The sequence below is a fragment of the Gastrolobium bilobum genome, unplaced genomic scaffold, assembly GCF_033153095.1.
Source record: "Gastrolobium bilobum isolate Gb01-03AN ecotype WA unplaced genomic scaffold, APGP_CSIRO_Gbil_v1 utg4103, whole genome shotgun sequence".
Classification (NCBI taxonomy): Eukaryota; Viridiplantae; Streptophyta; class Magnoliopsida; order Fabales; family Fabaceae; genus Gastrolobium; species Gastrolobium bilobum.
Genome location: NW_026897561.1, coordinates 249585 through 262512, shown reverse-complemented (window position 1 = coordinate 262512; position 12928 = coordinate 249585). Strand labels below are relative to the sequence as shown.

The 12928-nt window shown below is 33.0% G+C and overlaps 1 protein-coding gene across 5 annotated transcripts; it reads left to right on the top strand.

The window, feature by feature from the left end:
- Positions 1-1087: 1087 nt before the first annotated feature.
- LOC133308065 (probable inactive leucine-rich repeat receptor-like protein kinase At3g03770) lies at positions 1088-7173 on the top strand. 5 transcript variants are annotated; one of them, XM_061508646.1, is made up of 8 exons: positions 1088-2941; positions 3080-3213; positions 3694-3937; positions 4072-4088; positions 4609-4806; positions 4899-4924; positions 5249-5360; positions 6625-7173. In XM_061508646.1, the coding sequence occupies exons 1-8, from the start codon at positions 1582-1584 to the stop codon at positions 6862-6864; spliced, it is 2331 nt and encodes a 776-aa protein (XP_061364630.1). In that variant the 5' UTR covers positions 1088-1581; the 3' UTR covers positions 6865-7173. The 5 variants fall into 5 exon arrangements, with proteins under 5 accessions (XP_061364630.1, XP_061364629.1, XP_061364628.1 ...); XM_061508645.1 differs by lacking the exon at positions 4072-4088 and having other exon boundaries at positions 4607-4806; XM_061508644.1 differs by lacking the exon at positions 4072-4088 and having other exon boundaries at positions 4607-4806; positions 5246-5360.
- Positions 7174-12928: the final 5755 nt, after the last annotated feature.

Here is a 12928-nt window from a genome sequence, read left to right as displayed (position 1 = left end):
TGCTATTCTTTTTGTTGCTTTTAAATACTAATGCCATCTTACTATAAATAAAAACGACTTTTTCTTTTTTCATTTACATATCTCAGAGAAAATAAAGTCAGTGATACATCTTGAAATTTGAAGCCATTTTTGTAGCACACAATACATCTGAATTTAATAAGTTAATGTGATGACATTCCTCCAATATTTTTTTAAAGATGCAATTCACATTATTACCAAAAAAATAAAAAGAATATATTGCACATCAAATTAATCTTTTTAATATCATATTTCTATTATTAACTTAATTTTTTATTGTAGCACCCTAGTTATGCATTTGGAGTGACTCATATCTCCCAATAATTTCATGATCCAAATGAAGAAAGAAACTTGCAATAATATAAAATTAATTTGAGTTATGCGATAAACAATTATCCAACTTGATTCAAAAGCCCTCTTCACCAATATTATTAAAATCAACTTGACTCAATTTGTTAGACCAGAATCGGACCACTATCCGGTCCAATTCAATTAATTAATCGACCATGCATATAACTCAGTCAAGAATAAAAAATCGATCAAAAATCGAGTTCAACCGATACTAACTCGGTACAGGTTTCTAGTTAAAATGATTTTTTAAAATTGAGGTAAAAAATTCCACCACAATTGCATTCCTAGAATTAGAACTTGACACCAATGGGAAGAATAGTAAAATGCTAACTACTAAGCTAAATCATTTTTGTTATTATATTATTTCTATTTATATATTTTCATATAAATTTAATTTATACGGTTGAATCATTTAGCCACTAATTAAACCAATAATCCATTGATACATTGATATGATATCCACAAGTCGATGAATGATCCAAATTTAATAACATTTCTCTCCACAATTCAAAGTGTTTTTTTAAAGTAATATTATTTGAGGAACAAATTCAAAAACTTAATGCATTCAAAATTATTAAACAACATAACCCATGTGAAGCGAAAACGAATGTAGACACCAAAGAGAGAGAATCTATATTTAAAGAAACATTATCTTCATGTGGCTGTAACCCCTGTTCTGTTCTTCTCTCTCCCCTGTTCTTCTCTTTCATCTCCAAACAGTTACCGACCCCATTAATGGCATCAAAACCACTTCAAACAAGGCACTAAATGCCTATGTCAGTGTCCATTGTACGGTATTTTCAACTACCTCACCTCTCTTGATTCAACACACGTCCATCAACTTAAGCATATCTAAAAACACTGCTTATTTTTCCACTTCCCAAGGTTCTGTTGTTCCCTCTGTCCTCTTCTCTGTTACCACCATCATCACCTTTAAACTGAGCTTCCTAGTGGTGGGTCTTTCTTTGTTTTTTTCCTCACAGGTTCTCTTTGATGTAAAGTTGCATTCTTTTCTCCTTCATGTTGAACCTGTTGAACAAAATTTCCTTCTGGGTAGTTTACTTTTGAAAGATAATGTTAGTTTCCATTGAAAATCTTTGAAGTTTAAGGGAAGTGTTTTTGAGTCTGTTGGGTATTTTTTCTTCTTTTTGAATTGGGTAGTCCAAAGCTAGTTACAAGTTTGATGCTCATCTTCATCAAATTTGGTGCATAATGCTCCAAACTGGTTCAAAGAGATGTTTTTGCCTTTGTCTTGTGGTTGTTTCCTTGTTATTGTTCATTCCAAACACACATGAATTACAAGCAGCTCAGACACAAGCCTTGTTACAGTTAAGGATTTATCTTGAGTACCCTGCTTCATTGCAAATTTGGGGAAATTACAATGGAGATTTCTGTAGTCTTTCTTCATCTGCACATATGAGCATTAAATGTGAAGATGATACAGTAACTGAGCTTGAAATTATGGGTGATAAACTTGTAAATGCATCATGGTTCAATGGATTTGCAGTTCCCAATCAGACACTATCGGTGAATTTCTCTATTGATTCTTTTTTTACCACGTTGACAAGGTTAACCAGCTTAAGGGTTCTTAGCTTGGTGTCCTTGGGACTTTGGGGGCCACTTCCTGATAAGATTCACCGTTTATCTTTGCTTGAAGTTTTGGACTTGAGTTCAAATTTCTTATTTGGTGCTATCCCACCGAAAATATCTACAATGGTAAAGCTTCATGCACTAACACTTGATGAGAATTATTTTAATTCCAGTAGTCCTGATTGGTTTGATTCATTGTCTAATCTAAATATCTTGAGTTTGAAGAGCAACAGATTAAAGGGTTCATTCCCCTCTTCACTATGCAAAGTTAAGACACTTCAAGTTATTTCCTTGCCTCACAATGAGCTTTCTGGTGGATTACCTGATCTTAGTACCCTCAATGGCCTACATGTTCTGGATTTAAGAGAAAATCATTTAGAATCTGAACTACCATTGTTGCCAAAAGGAGTAATCACTGTTCTGCTGAGCAAAAACTCATTCTCAGGTGAGATACCTAGGGAGTATGGTGAATTGGATCAGCTTCAACATCTAGATCTTTCATCAAATCATCTCAGTGGGATACCCCCATCTTCCTTATTCTCTTTGCCAAACGTAAGTTATTTGAATCTAGCAAGCAATGTGCTAAGTGGGTCCCTTTCTGACAAACTTAGTTGTGGCACCAAACTTGGGTTTGTGGATATTTCTAGTAACAAGTTACATGGTGGACTTCCTTCTTGCTTGGCCAATACTTCTAATAGTAGAGTTGTCAGATATGGTGGAAACTGTTTATCTTTTGATTCTAGGACTCAGCAAAGAGGGTCTTATTGTAAAGAATCCAATTCAATATGGAAGAAATTCAAGGCATGGAAAGTAGCTGTAGCAGTGGCCATCATTGTTGGACTTGTTCTTGTGCTTTTGGTGTCTGGAGTTTTCTTATGTAAAAAATACCATTCAAGAAAGGCAACTAGGAAGGATATGTTGCTTAAGATTGTTCACGATAACTCCACAACTGGGGTTTCATCTGAACTCCTCGCAAATGCCAGTAAGTACATAGGTTGTTACTTGGGCAATAATGGTGTACTGTTTTGAATTAACAGTTTTCTTCAGATTGTTGTGTCTTCAGATTTTAATTGGATATCCACTTCTAAAATGGTTATATCTTAATTCCTATTTCTTTCAGGATTCATTTCTCAAACAGTGAAGCTAGGGACACAAACTACTCCAACCTGTCGACAATTTTCAATAGAAGAGTTGAAGGGAGCAACAAAAAGTTTTGATTTGTCAACTTATATTGGTGAAGGCTCCATAGGGAAGGTACTTTTCAACCACTCAAAAACTGTGTTTGAATATATGTAGTTCTAATTTATTCCCTATCTATATGTAAACATCGTCTTGCCTTCAAAATATTCCAAATATTTTCTTGCCAAAATTACTTTAGTTTTCTGGAAAGTTGCAATTTCTGAAATCCTTGTCAAGATTGCACTTTTCATATTTCAAAGGGCAACAGTTTTTGGGTCCTTATTCAGTTGTTAGAAGGTCAAGTGATTTTATGTGCATATTAGTAGACAGAGGGAAAATTTTGTCAAACTTGGTTTGTATGGTTAGAGGTCGAGCCTGTAGTAGTGATTGAAAGATCACGGATTTAATTCTAAAAAATAACCTCTTTGCATATATACAACGGTATGACTGCGTATAAGATTGTCCTCACCCCACCCTCGCTAGTCAGTGAGTTATTTTTTTTTGGTTTGTATTGTCACTGTAAATGCCTCTTCTAAGTTTGCTGCCACATTTCAGCTGTACAAAGGTAAACTAGAGAATGGATCCTATGTGGTGGTACGATCTTTGGCTCTGTCAAAGAAATGCTCAATTCAAAATCTTAAAGCTAGGTTGGATTTACTCTCAAAGCTTCAACATCCAAATTTGGTTACCCTTTTGGGTCATTGTATTGATGGTGGTGGACAAGATGATTCCAGCCCCCGCAAACTTCATCTTGTATATGAGTATGTGCCAAATGGAAATTATCGTACCCATTTGTCAGGTTAGTATGGCAGTATAATATACATATTGTTTAGTGCATAAGTTTCAGTTTCACCAACTGCTTCCTTCCTTGTCTATTTGACATCATAAGTTGATTCTGTTATTAATGGCTACTAAAATTGAAATTATATAGAGAAGAGTCTAATTCGGATGTGACTCTATAAATTAGTCTATGTTGAATTTGTGGAATTAGGTACTTCTAAGGTAGGAAAGGTGACTTCAATTAATGTGGAAGAATTTTCCTCTTCATTTAGAAACAGACTGCATTCAAGTTTGCTATCAAACAATAATTATATATTGGCCTTGCAATAGCAGTAAGGTTGCTTCTTGTGACACGAAGGTCACACATTCGACTTTGAAAAACAATCTCTTTGTGAAAGTGTAAGGCTAAGGCTGCATACAATCGACGCCTCACCCGTACTCTTACAAGTCGGGGAGCCTTGTGCACCGGGATTTTCCTTTTAGATTTGATAAAATTAGAAGCCATTAGGAAGTAGTATGACTTATTTTTTGTGATATGTTTATATCACGTCCAACCTTCATAACCTCTATTTTTATTACTATAATCAGTATTATTTCAGCATAATTAATTTTGTACCTCTTAGTTTTATTCTTGAAGGCTTAAATCAACTAATCTTTGCTTTTTTCAAACATGCAGAATTTTCTACAGAGAAGGCACTTAAGTGGTCTGATAGATTGGCAATTTTAATTGGAGTTGCAAAGGCAGTGCATTTCTTACATACTGGTGTTATACCAGGTTGTTTTAATAACCAACTAAAGACCAAGAATGTCTTACTTGATGAACACCGCATTCCAAAACTAAGTGACTATGGTATGTCCATCATCACTGAAGAAATCGAAAAGCATGGGGTATGTTTATTGCAATCAAATATTGCTGTTTTTACCATGATCTAATATGATTGATCCTTGAGTGAATCTTTTGCTTTGTTTGTGTTCTACAGGCAAAGGGTGAGAAGCGAAAATCATGGTATGATACCGTATCTTTTAAGTAAATATAATGCTTAGCTGGTAAAAATCACCAACACAACCATGCTTGATTTTCACTCCTATGAGCATTTGTTTACATTTTCTGATTTTGTATTTGGTTCCATGTAGCCACTTCACTTCTCACTGCCACTACTTCCAATATGTTCTGTTTAGTCTTCACTTTATATTTTCACCCTTCACTATCCACAATCAAGGGTATGAAAAATGAAATACCCCATCTGATATGGTTTGGGGTCCTTTTTTTTATGCTTAAGTGATTTTGTGTTGATCAATAACAAACATATTGTTCTTTTTTCTCCAGCAGTCAAAGGACAAAAGCGGAGAATGATGTTTATAATTTCGGATTCATATTGTTTGAATCACTTGTTGGACCCATAGCAAGTGACAAAGGTGAAGCATTTTTTCTAAATGAAAAGGTTAGTAATTTTTTTTTTTTTTTTAAAACATCTATCTTTTATTTTTGGATGAATAAAACTACTTCTGCTTTACTGAATACATGCAATCTTATGATGATTTTTGAGTGTAAAAAATTATTTGCATTCTTATTTATTTTGATTGTGCTAATTCCAAGCATTTGGAAATTATCTATATGTATTTGCAGCATATACTGATTCCCTAAATCCGCTTGTGACATATAAGTTGATCACTTTCTTTGAGGAGTTTGTTATGAATTTAAATATGAGTAGTAAAGTTCCACATTGGTTAAAAATAGACAAACTGTGGACATGGAAAGATCTATAACCCCAATGTCTTAAGGTTTTGAGTTAAGATATGATGTGGAGCTCCCTTATTACGGTAGATTGTTGCTTAGCCTTTTGATGGTGGTCTTCGTATCATGGGCTCCCTCTAACCAGTTTCAAAATTATACAGGTCTTTATATTTGGGAACAGTGACCATTTTGTCACGCTTGGCAAAAAAATTTACCAGACTGCCACGCCAACAGTAAATTTTGCCAAAATGCCACGCGGCATATTTCGCTACACTGTGTAGCGAAATATGTTTGCAAGTAATTCGCTATACAGTGTAGCGAAATATGCTATATCAAGCTGCACAATCAGCAAAAATGACACGTGTCAAGTAGGCAGAATTCAAGCATAATTCGCTACACAGTGTAGCGAATTTCTGCCTGCTTGACACGTGTTATTTTTTGCTGACTGTGCATCCTGACATGGCATATTTCCCTACACTGTGTAGCGAATTACTTGCAAACATATTTCGCTACACAGTGTAGCGAAATATGTCGCGTGACATTTTGGCAAAATTTACTGTTAGCGTGGCAGTCTGGTAAATTTTTTTGCCAAGTGTGACAAAATGGTCACTCTTCCTTATATTTGAGCAAATTTTTTATTTTTGGGTCACATAATTTGTGATTGCTCCCTTCAAAATTTGTAGAAGTATTTTTTTTTTTTTTGAGTGCTATTTCTAACTTTTTTGACCATATAGATAGTTGTAACTTCAAAGAAGAATATACGTTATAATTTTGCCTCCATCACAAAATTTTCTGGCTCCACCGTTGCTCTAACCATCTAACAAATTTATCATATAAAAATTTCACTGGTCAAATATGAATTCAAACACTCTAGGATACTCCCATTTTCTATGTCCATATTTATATTTGTATGAAATATTCATTTCATATTGTTAATGAATGAATCCAAGAAATGATGTTGTGAACCACAGGCATCCTTTGGGAGTCAAGATGGTAGAAGAAAGATTGTGGATCCAGTAGTGTTGACCACTTGCTCTCAAGAGTCATTATCAATTGCAATTTCTATAACAACCAAATGCATATCTCCAGAATCTTCATCTCGCCCATCTTTTGAGGATGTCCTATGGAACTTACAATATGCAGCTCAAGTTCAAGCCACAGCAGATGCAGACCAGAAATCAGATTCTTACATCATAGGTCCAAGTTTGTAGTAAAGTTCCTTCTCAAACAATGCAGATAAAGAAAGTAGGGATATCTATAAGTAAAAAAACAATGCAAGATGTCAATCTTCATTGCAAATATAAAGGTATAATTGTAAAAATGTTCTCTCTATTTTTATGTTTCTTCTAGAGTTTTGATAGGAAATAGTTACTTAGGATTCATATATACCTTTTAGAAACAAGTAAAGTAGGAATTTATTAGGCCAATGAAGCAAATCATGAACTTGACTAACTAGTGATAGCATGAATGTTCCTAGAAATATTCTGGTGGATGTAGTTCTCATTCTTGTGGTTATTTGAAGGACAATTTAAGAAAAAGATTAGAATAGCAATTAGTTTATGTGCTTTCAATCTCTCTTTGGATCTGGGTTGTTAAGAGTTAATTTCTACTTTTAGATATCTATTTTTATAGAGAGTGATCGTTAGAGTAATGTTAAGGCTGCTCTTTGTGACAAGAAGGTCATAAGATTGAATATAAGAAATCATCTTTTCACAAAAATGTAAGGGTAAATTTGCATATAAATGGAGCTTCACCCCTACTCACAAATTTTTTAATTCATTTGAATTTTGGTTCAGACAATAGTTCTTATATTTTTTAGTTATTTGACATTTAATTTTTATAATTTCTACACATTAAGGTATTGGACTATTAGTTTCATTTTTTATGTATATAAGTATTGGTTTATGAGACTGGATGTCTAAAATCTTTTTGAAAATGAGAGGGTTCGATAAAAAAAGAAAATTGAATCATAAAGATTAAAATATATATTAAGAAAAATTATAAAAATTATTTATCTATTTTAACCTGAGAAAATAACGCGTTACATCAACAATCAACCCAAAAATCAAATATAATGTGTATTAAATACCAAATAAACGAAATATAATTTCTAATATATGGACATCAAATAATCATTTTCTAAATTTTAATTATTCTTTAATACTATAGCTAACTGGACTTGAAAATGCCTCTGAAATTGAATATTTCAACTCTTCAATTATGCATGCAGACTCTTAAATGGTAAATATATGCCATCTAAATATATTTTTAGATTAAAAAGTCAATTCTTCTTAGGGTATTAGGTGAACGTTCATAAATAATTTTTATATTTAACACATATTTACTTTTTCAAGAATAAGTAATAAAGATTGATCTTCCGAGTCACGTCCACAATTTAGTAACAAGGACTTTAATTTTTATAAAAATTTAATTTATCAGGTGAATGTTGATAAATGATTTTTATATTTAACGCAAGTAGGAAAATCTGAAATGATCACGATTCAGATTTTCACACTCACGTATAAGATCTCAAGCATTACAATTATTTTTATTTTTTTTTAGTGTTCTTTTTGGTCGAATTTCTTGAGTGTTGATATATTTCAGTGGGATGAGTCCCACATTAGTTGGTAATGGACTAAGTGAAGAGTATATAAGTGGAAGAGACCATGAACTCAATGCCTTAAGGTTTTGGATTGAGACATGATGTCGGATCCACTTGCTACGGTTAGTGTAGCTTAGCCCATTGGTGGTGTCCCCCGCCACGGGCTTCCCCTGGATCCGTCTGACATTGGTATCAGAGCCGGATTGAGATCGAGCTAACCTGGTGATTGGCTAGGAGGCAGGTTTAGTACGGGTTGGGATCGACGAGCTAGCCTGGTGATTGGCTAGGAGGCAGGTTGAGTACTTGGGTCTCAAGGTACGATATTCCAATGTGATGAGTCTCACATTGGTTGGTAATGGACTAAATGAAGAGTATATAAGTGGAAGGGACCCATGAACCCAATGATGCCTTAAGGTTTTGGGTTGAGACATGATGTCAGATCCACTTGCTACGGTTAGTGTAGCTTAGCTTATTGGTGGTGTCCCCCACCACGGGCTTCCCCCTGCATCCGTCTGACATAACTGAGTACTCCTGGCCCAAGTACTCAACTCGCCTCCTAGCCAATCATCAGGCTAGCTCGAGCCCAACCCGACTTTGATACCACTGTTAGGCGGGTCCAGGGGAAGCCCGTGGCGGGGGGCCACCACCAATAAGCTAAGGCTACACCAACCGTAGCAAGTGGATCTGACACCATGTCTCAACCTAAAACCTTAAGGCATTGAGTTCATGGGTCCTTCCACTTATATACACTTCACTTAGCCCATTACCAACCAATGTGAGACTTCACACTTGAATATCTCAACAATCTTCGCCTCAAGTGTGAAACCCAACATTGATATGCTCCCTCTCAATCGAGTACCTCAAGCGCAAAGTACTCGACCCGCCTCCTAGCCAATCACCAGGCTAGCTCGAGCCCAACCCGGCTCTGATACCAATGTCAGACGGGTCCAGGGGGAAGCCCGTGGCAGGGGACCACCACCAATGAGCTAAGTTACTCCAAGTACACCAAGTGGGTCTGACACCACATCTCAACCCAAAACCTTGAGGCATTGGGTTCATGGGTCCTTCCACTTATTTACACTTCACTTAGCCCATTACCAACCAATATGAGACTCATCACACTTGAATATCTCAACATTGAGTACCTGAGTTCGATCAACAAAAGAAATACAATACTACTTACATATATTTGATTGGGTTATACTTTTTTTTTCAGGTATATATGCTACATGCTTAGTACTATCATATATATACATTTATTAGATATTTGTTTGAAATTATTTTTATAAAGTAAGATTATATTCAAAGCGAGTAAAATGAAGATGTATTTATTTATTATTTAATTTAAAATACATCGTAATATTTACTAAAATTTAACAATAAATATATCTTTACATATTCATTCCACAAATAAATTCATGTCAGAATATTTTTCCAGACATTAAAAAGTATAATCTTTTACAGAACAATTTATATCACCATAAAGATTTTTTTTCTCCAGAATTTTTCTTAACTCTACCTGAAAGACTATCCTTGATTTGAAGAAGAATTGATAAAGATGTGTACCAATGCTATATATATTTCGAACAGAGCCACTTGTTGCTCTGGTGGTCCCTTGGCATCAATTAATTTTTAAAAGTGGTACAATTTTTTTAAATTATGATACAACCTTAGCATTAGTTGAGTTTTTATAAATAAATCTTGACATCGGATGAATTTTATGTGGTTGGTTCATTTGGCACCAGTTGAATTTTACTTCTAGCTTTGCCACTGATTTTGAACCATTAAAATTTTTATATTCAAATATAATTTTGTTAATTTAAATTCAATTTAACAACTAGCATATCAAAGCTAAAAAATTAAAAATAAAAACCCAACTATATATGAGATCAAAGAGTATTATTAATCTCATGTTAAAGAAGATAAATTATCTCATGTCATAGAGATAAAATTGTGGACCCTACTATTTGTAAAAAAAAAATAAAAAATAAAAAAGCTCATAGGTCCCACCTTTTTATTAGTGTAGGAATTTTTTTTTTTCTTCTTTGACATAAGAAAATATTTTCCCCAGATGAAATTATCATCTTTAAAAGAGATGATTTAAGTTGTTGACCTACTAATGGTTAAACCTTGAGCACTTAAAAGAAAGAAAGATGAAACCCCATTTAGAAGTGTCTCACTCTTCAGTTTTGGTTTCGTAATGAAAAACTCAATTAGCGAGTGGAATACTTGAATGTCAAATTAGGGAAGGAGAGTTGTCAAATCCCACCTGAATTTCAGACAAATGTATACCATCTTTAAATAACGTGGAAGAAAAGAAAATTATATGTTATATTTAATGCTTGGTTGAGTCTCTCATGGATTATGATATGGAAGTAGACATCTCAACCCATGCCATTATCCTTTCTAGTGAATGGCCAACTTGTATCCGTTTATGTCATAGGATTAAGCTCTATAATTTTTGTAATTGTCTATAATCTAGTAAATCTTGAACTCATATAACATTATAAATAAAGAAAATAAAACAAATGATTATAATTGAGTTATTTATTTTTAGTTTTAATCGATGTAATACATAGCCTTCAACACTGCAGAAGTGTTTCTAATTTTTTTTAAGTGATATTTTCGTCAATGTATCAAATAATAAATTATAATAAATGGATAGATACTATATTTCAACCCAACACCAATAATGAATAGAGGTGAGAATGTTTAACACGATTGGTCACACGACACAAAAAATTCGTATTTGGATCGACTCATTTTTAAATTTGTGTCATTTTTGTATTGGAAAATATTGACAAAAAATATCTGTGTCGTGTTCATGTTAACCTGCGAATCCAAAATTGATATGTGCTAATCTTCTTACAAATTATTTGTATCATAACAAGTTATTCATATCTTATCGTGTTGTGTTAGCCCGCATAATAAGTAACATGATTTGGGGTTGACAAGTTGTTCATGTCGTGTCAATCCATATAATAAGCAATACACTATGAATTTGCAGATTATTCGCGTCGTGTCATGTCAACCCGCAAAATAATGTCAACCTGCAAAATAAGTGAGTCATGTTTGTATCGAATGTTTTAACCCAATTTTAAATTCGTGTTGTATTCATATTAAATGTATTCGTGTTCATGTTGAATTTGTATTGTCACCCATAAATAAGTGAATTTATTGATATTTTTCACTTATATGATCTTCTCATTTGATTCATTTCTAACCAATCTAAAACTTCTCACAATTTAATTTCCAACCACAAAGTTGGATTTTATCTATAATACATATAAAAAATTTTATACTCCAATAAACACCTTTAATACTTATATATATATATATATATATATATATATATATATATATATATCTATTCATATTAATTTATAAATAATAAATCTTATACTAAATGTTAATAATTAATATACTTCCAACTGACTCTTCTAAATTATTAATCACATAAAAAGTCTACGCAAGTGATTACTACCCCCTATATAATTTTAAGGGAATATAGTTTGGGTTTTATAAGAGATATGTTGTAGGAAAAATGATTCTGTAATGTTATAGAGATTCGTTTTGCGTGTCGTAGTTTTTTTTTGCTTCAAAAAGTGTGGGCCCCACAAAATGTTGTGTGTGCAGGAAATATTTTTGTGTCATGTTAAATGATGAATGCAAACCCCATATAGTTTCTTATAGTACATGCAACATACAAAAGGTGGGTGCGATCTATTAAGGAGAAGAGAGACAAAAAAAACAAGTAAATTCCACTTATCTTTTTGTGTGTGCATAAAATAAAATTATTTCGTATAAGATAAGAAAATATATTCCATAATTTTAATAGTAATACAAGTTTAAGTTTAGGCTATGCTAAGCCTATGTTGGTGGATATGTTTTAAAACTCGGCCCGATCATTGATTCGATCGAAGTATTGAGTGAGTGATTCAATCGGTAAATTACTAATTCAATCACATAAATTAAATTTTTAAATAATTTATAATAAATATTAAATTATAAATATTATGACCAATAAATAAAAGTGATCCAACGGTATTTTTCGAACTTCATAATTTAACATAAAATCAGTTTAACTAAAAAATCAGTACCGGTTCAACATTGGCTGAACCCAATTTTGATCTGTTCCGATCTCGGTGGGGTGAAGATGCAAGGAAAACCAGAATCCCTGCTCAGTCTTTTGCCTTGAACTTTGTGTACTATGGGTTTAGAGAGCACACATGTCTAAGGCCATTACGTAGAAAAGACTCATGGGGTACCGTGTTTGTGTAGCGTATTCTTCACGCGCAGTTATGCATATTTGTTAGAGTAAACCAACACCTTGATGTCTTGTAACTTCTATTCTCACGAATTGAAAGACACACTCCTTCAACGAACCTGAGAAAACTTGTATATTTCCTAATCAATTTTTTTATAATATTTAATATAAGTTCCTATTATAATACATATTATATATTACAAAAATAAAATCATAATAAAATTTAAAGTCACCTAAGTTTTATTATCTTATATATAAATGGGAACAGATTCATTTAACACGAAAAATATTTACTACTCTTACGATCAATTTAATTACCGTTGATTTTCCTCAATCTAACAGTTATAATTTATTGAAAATTAATAGCATTTATTGTGTCATATTTATTTATTAATTATTAATTCTC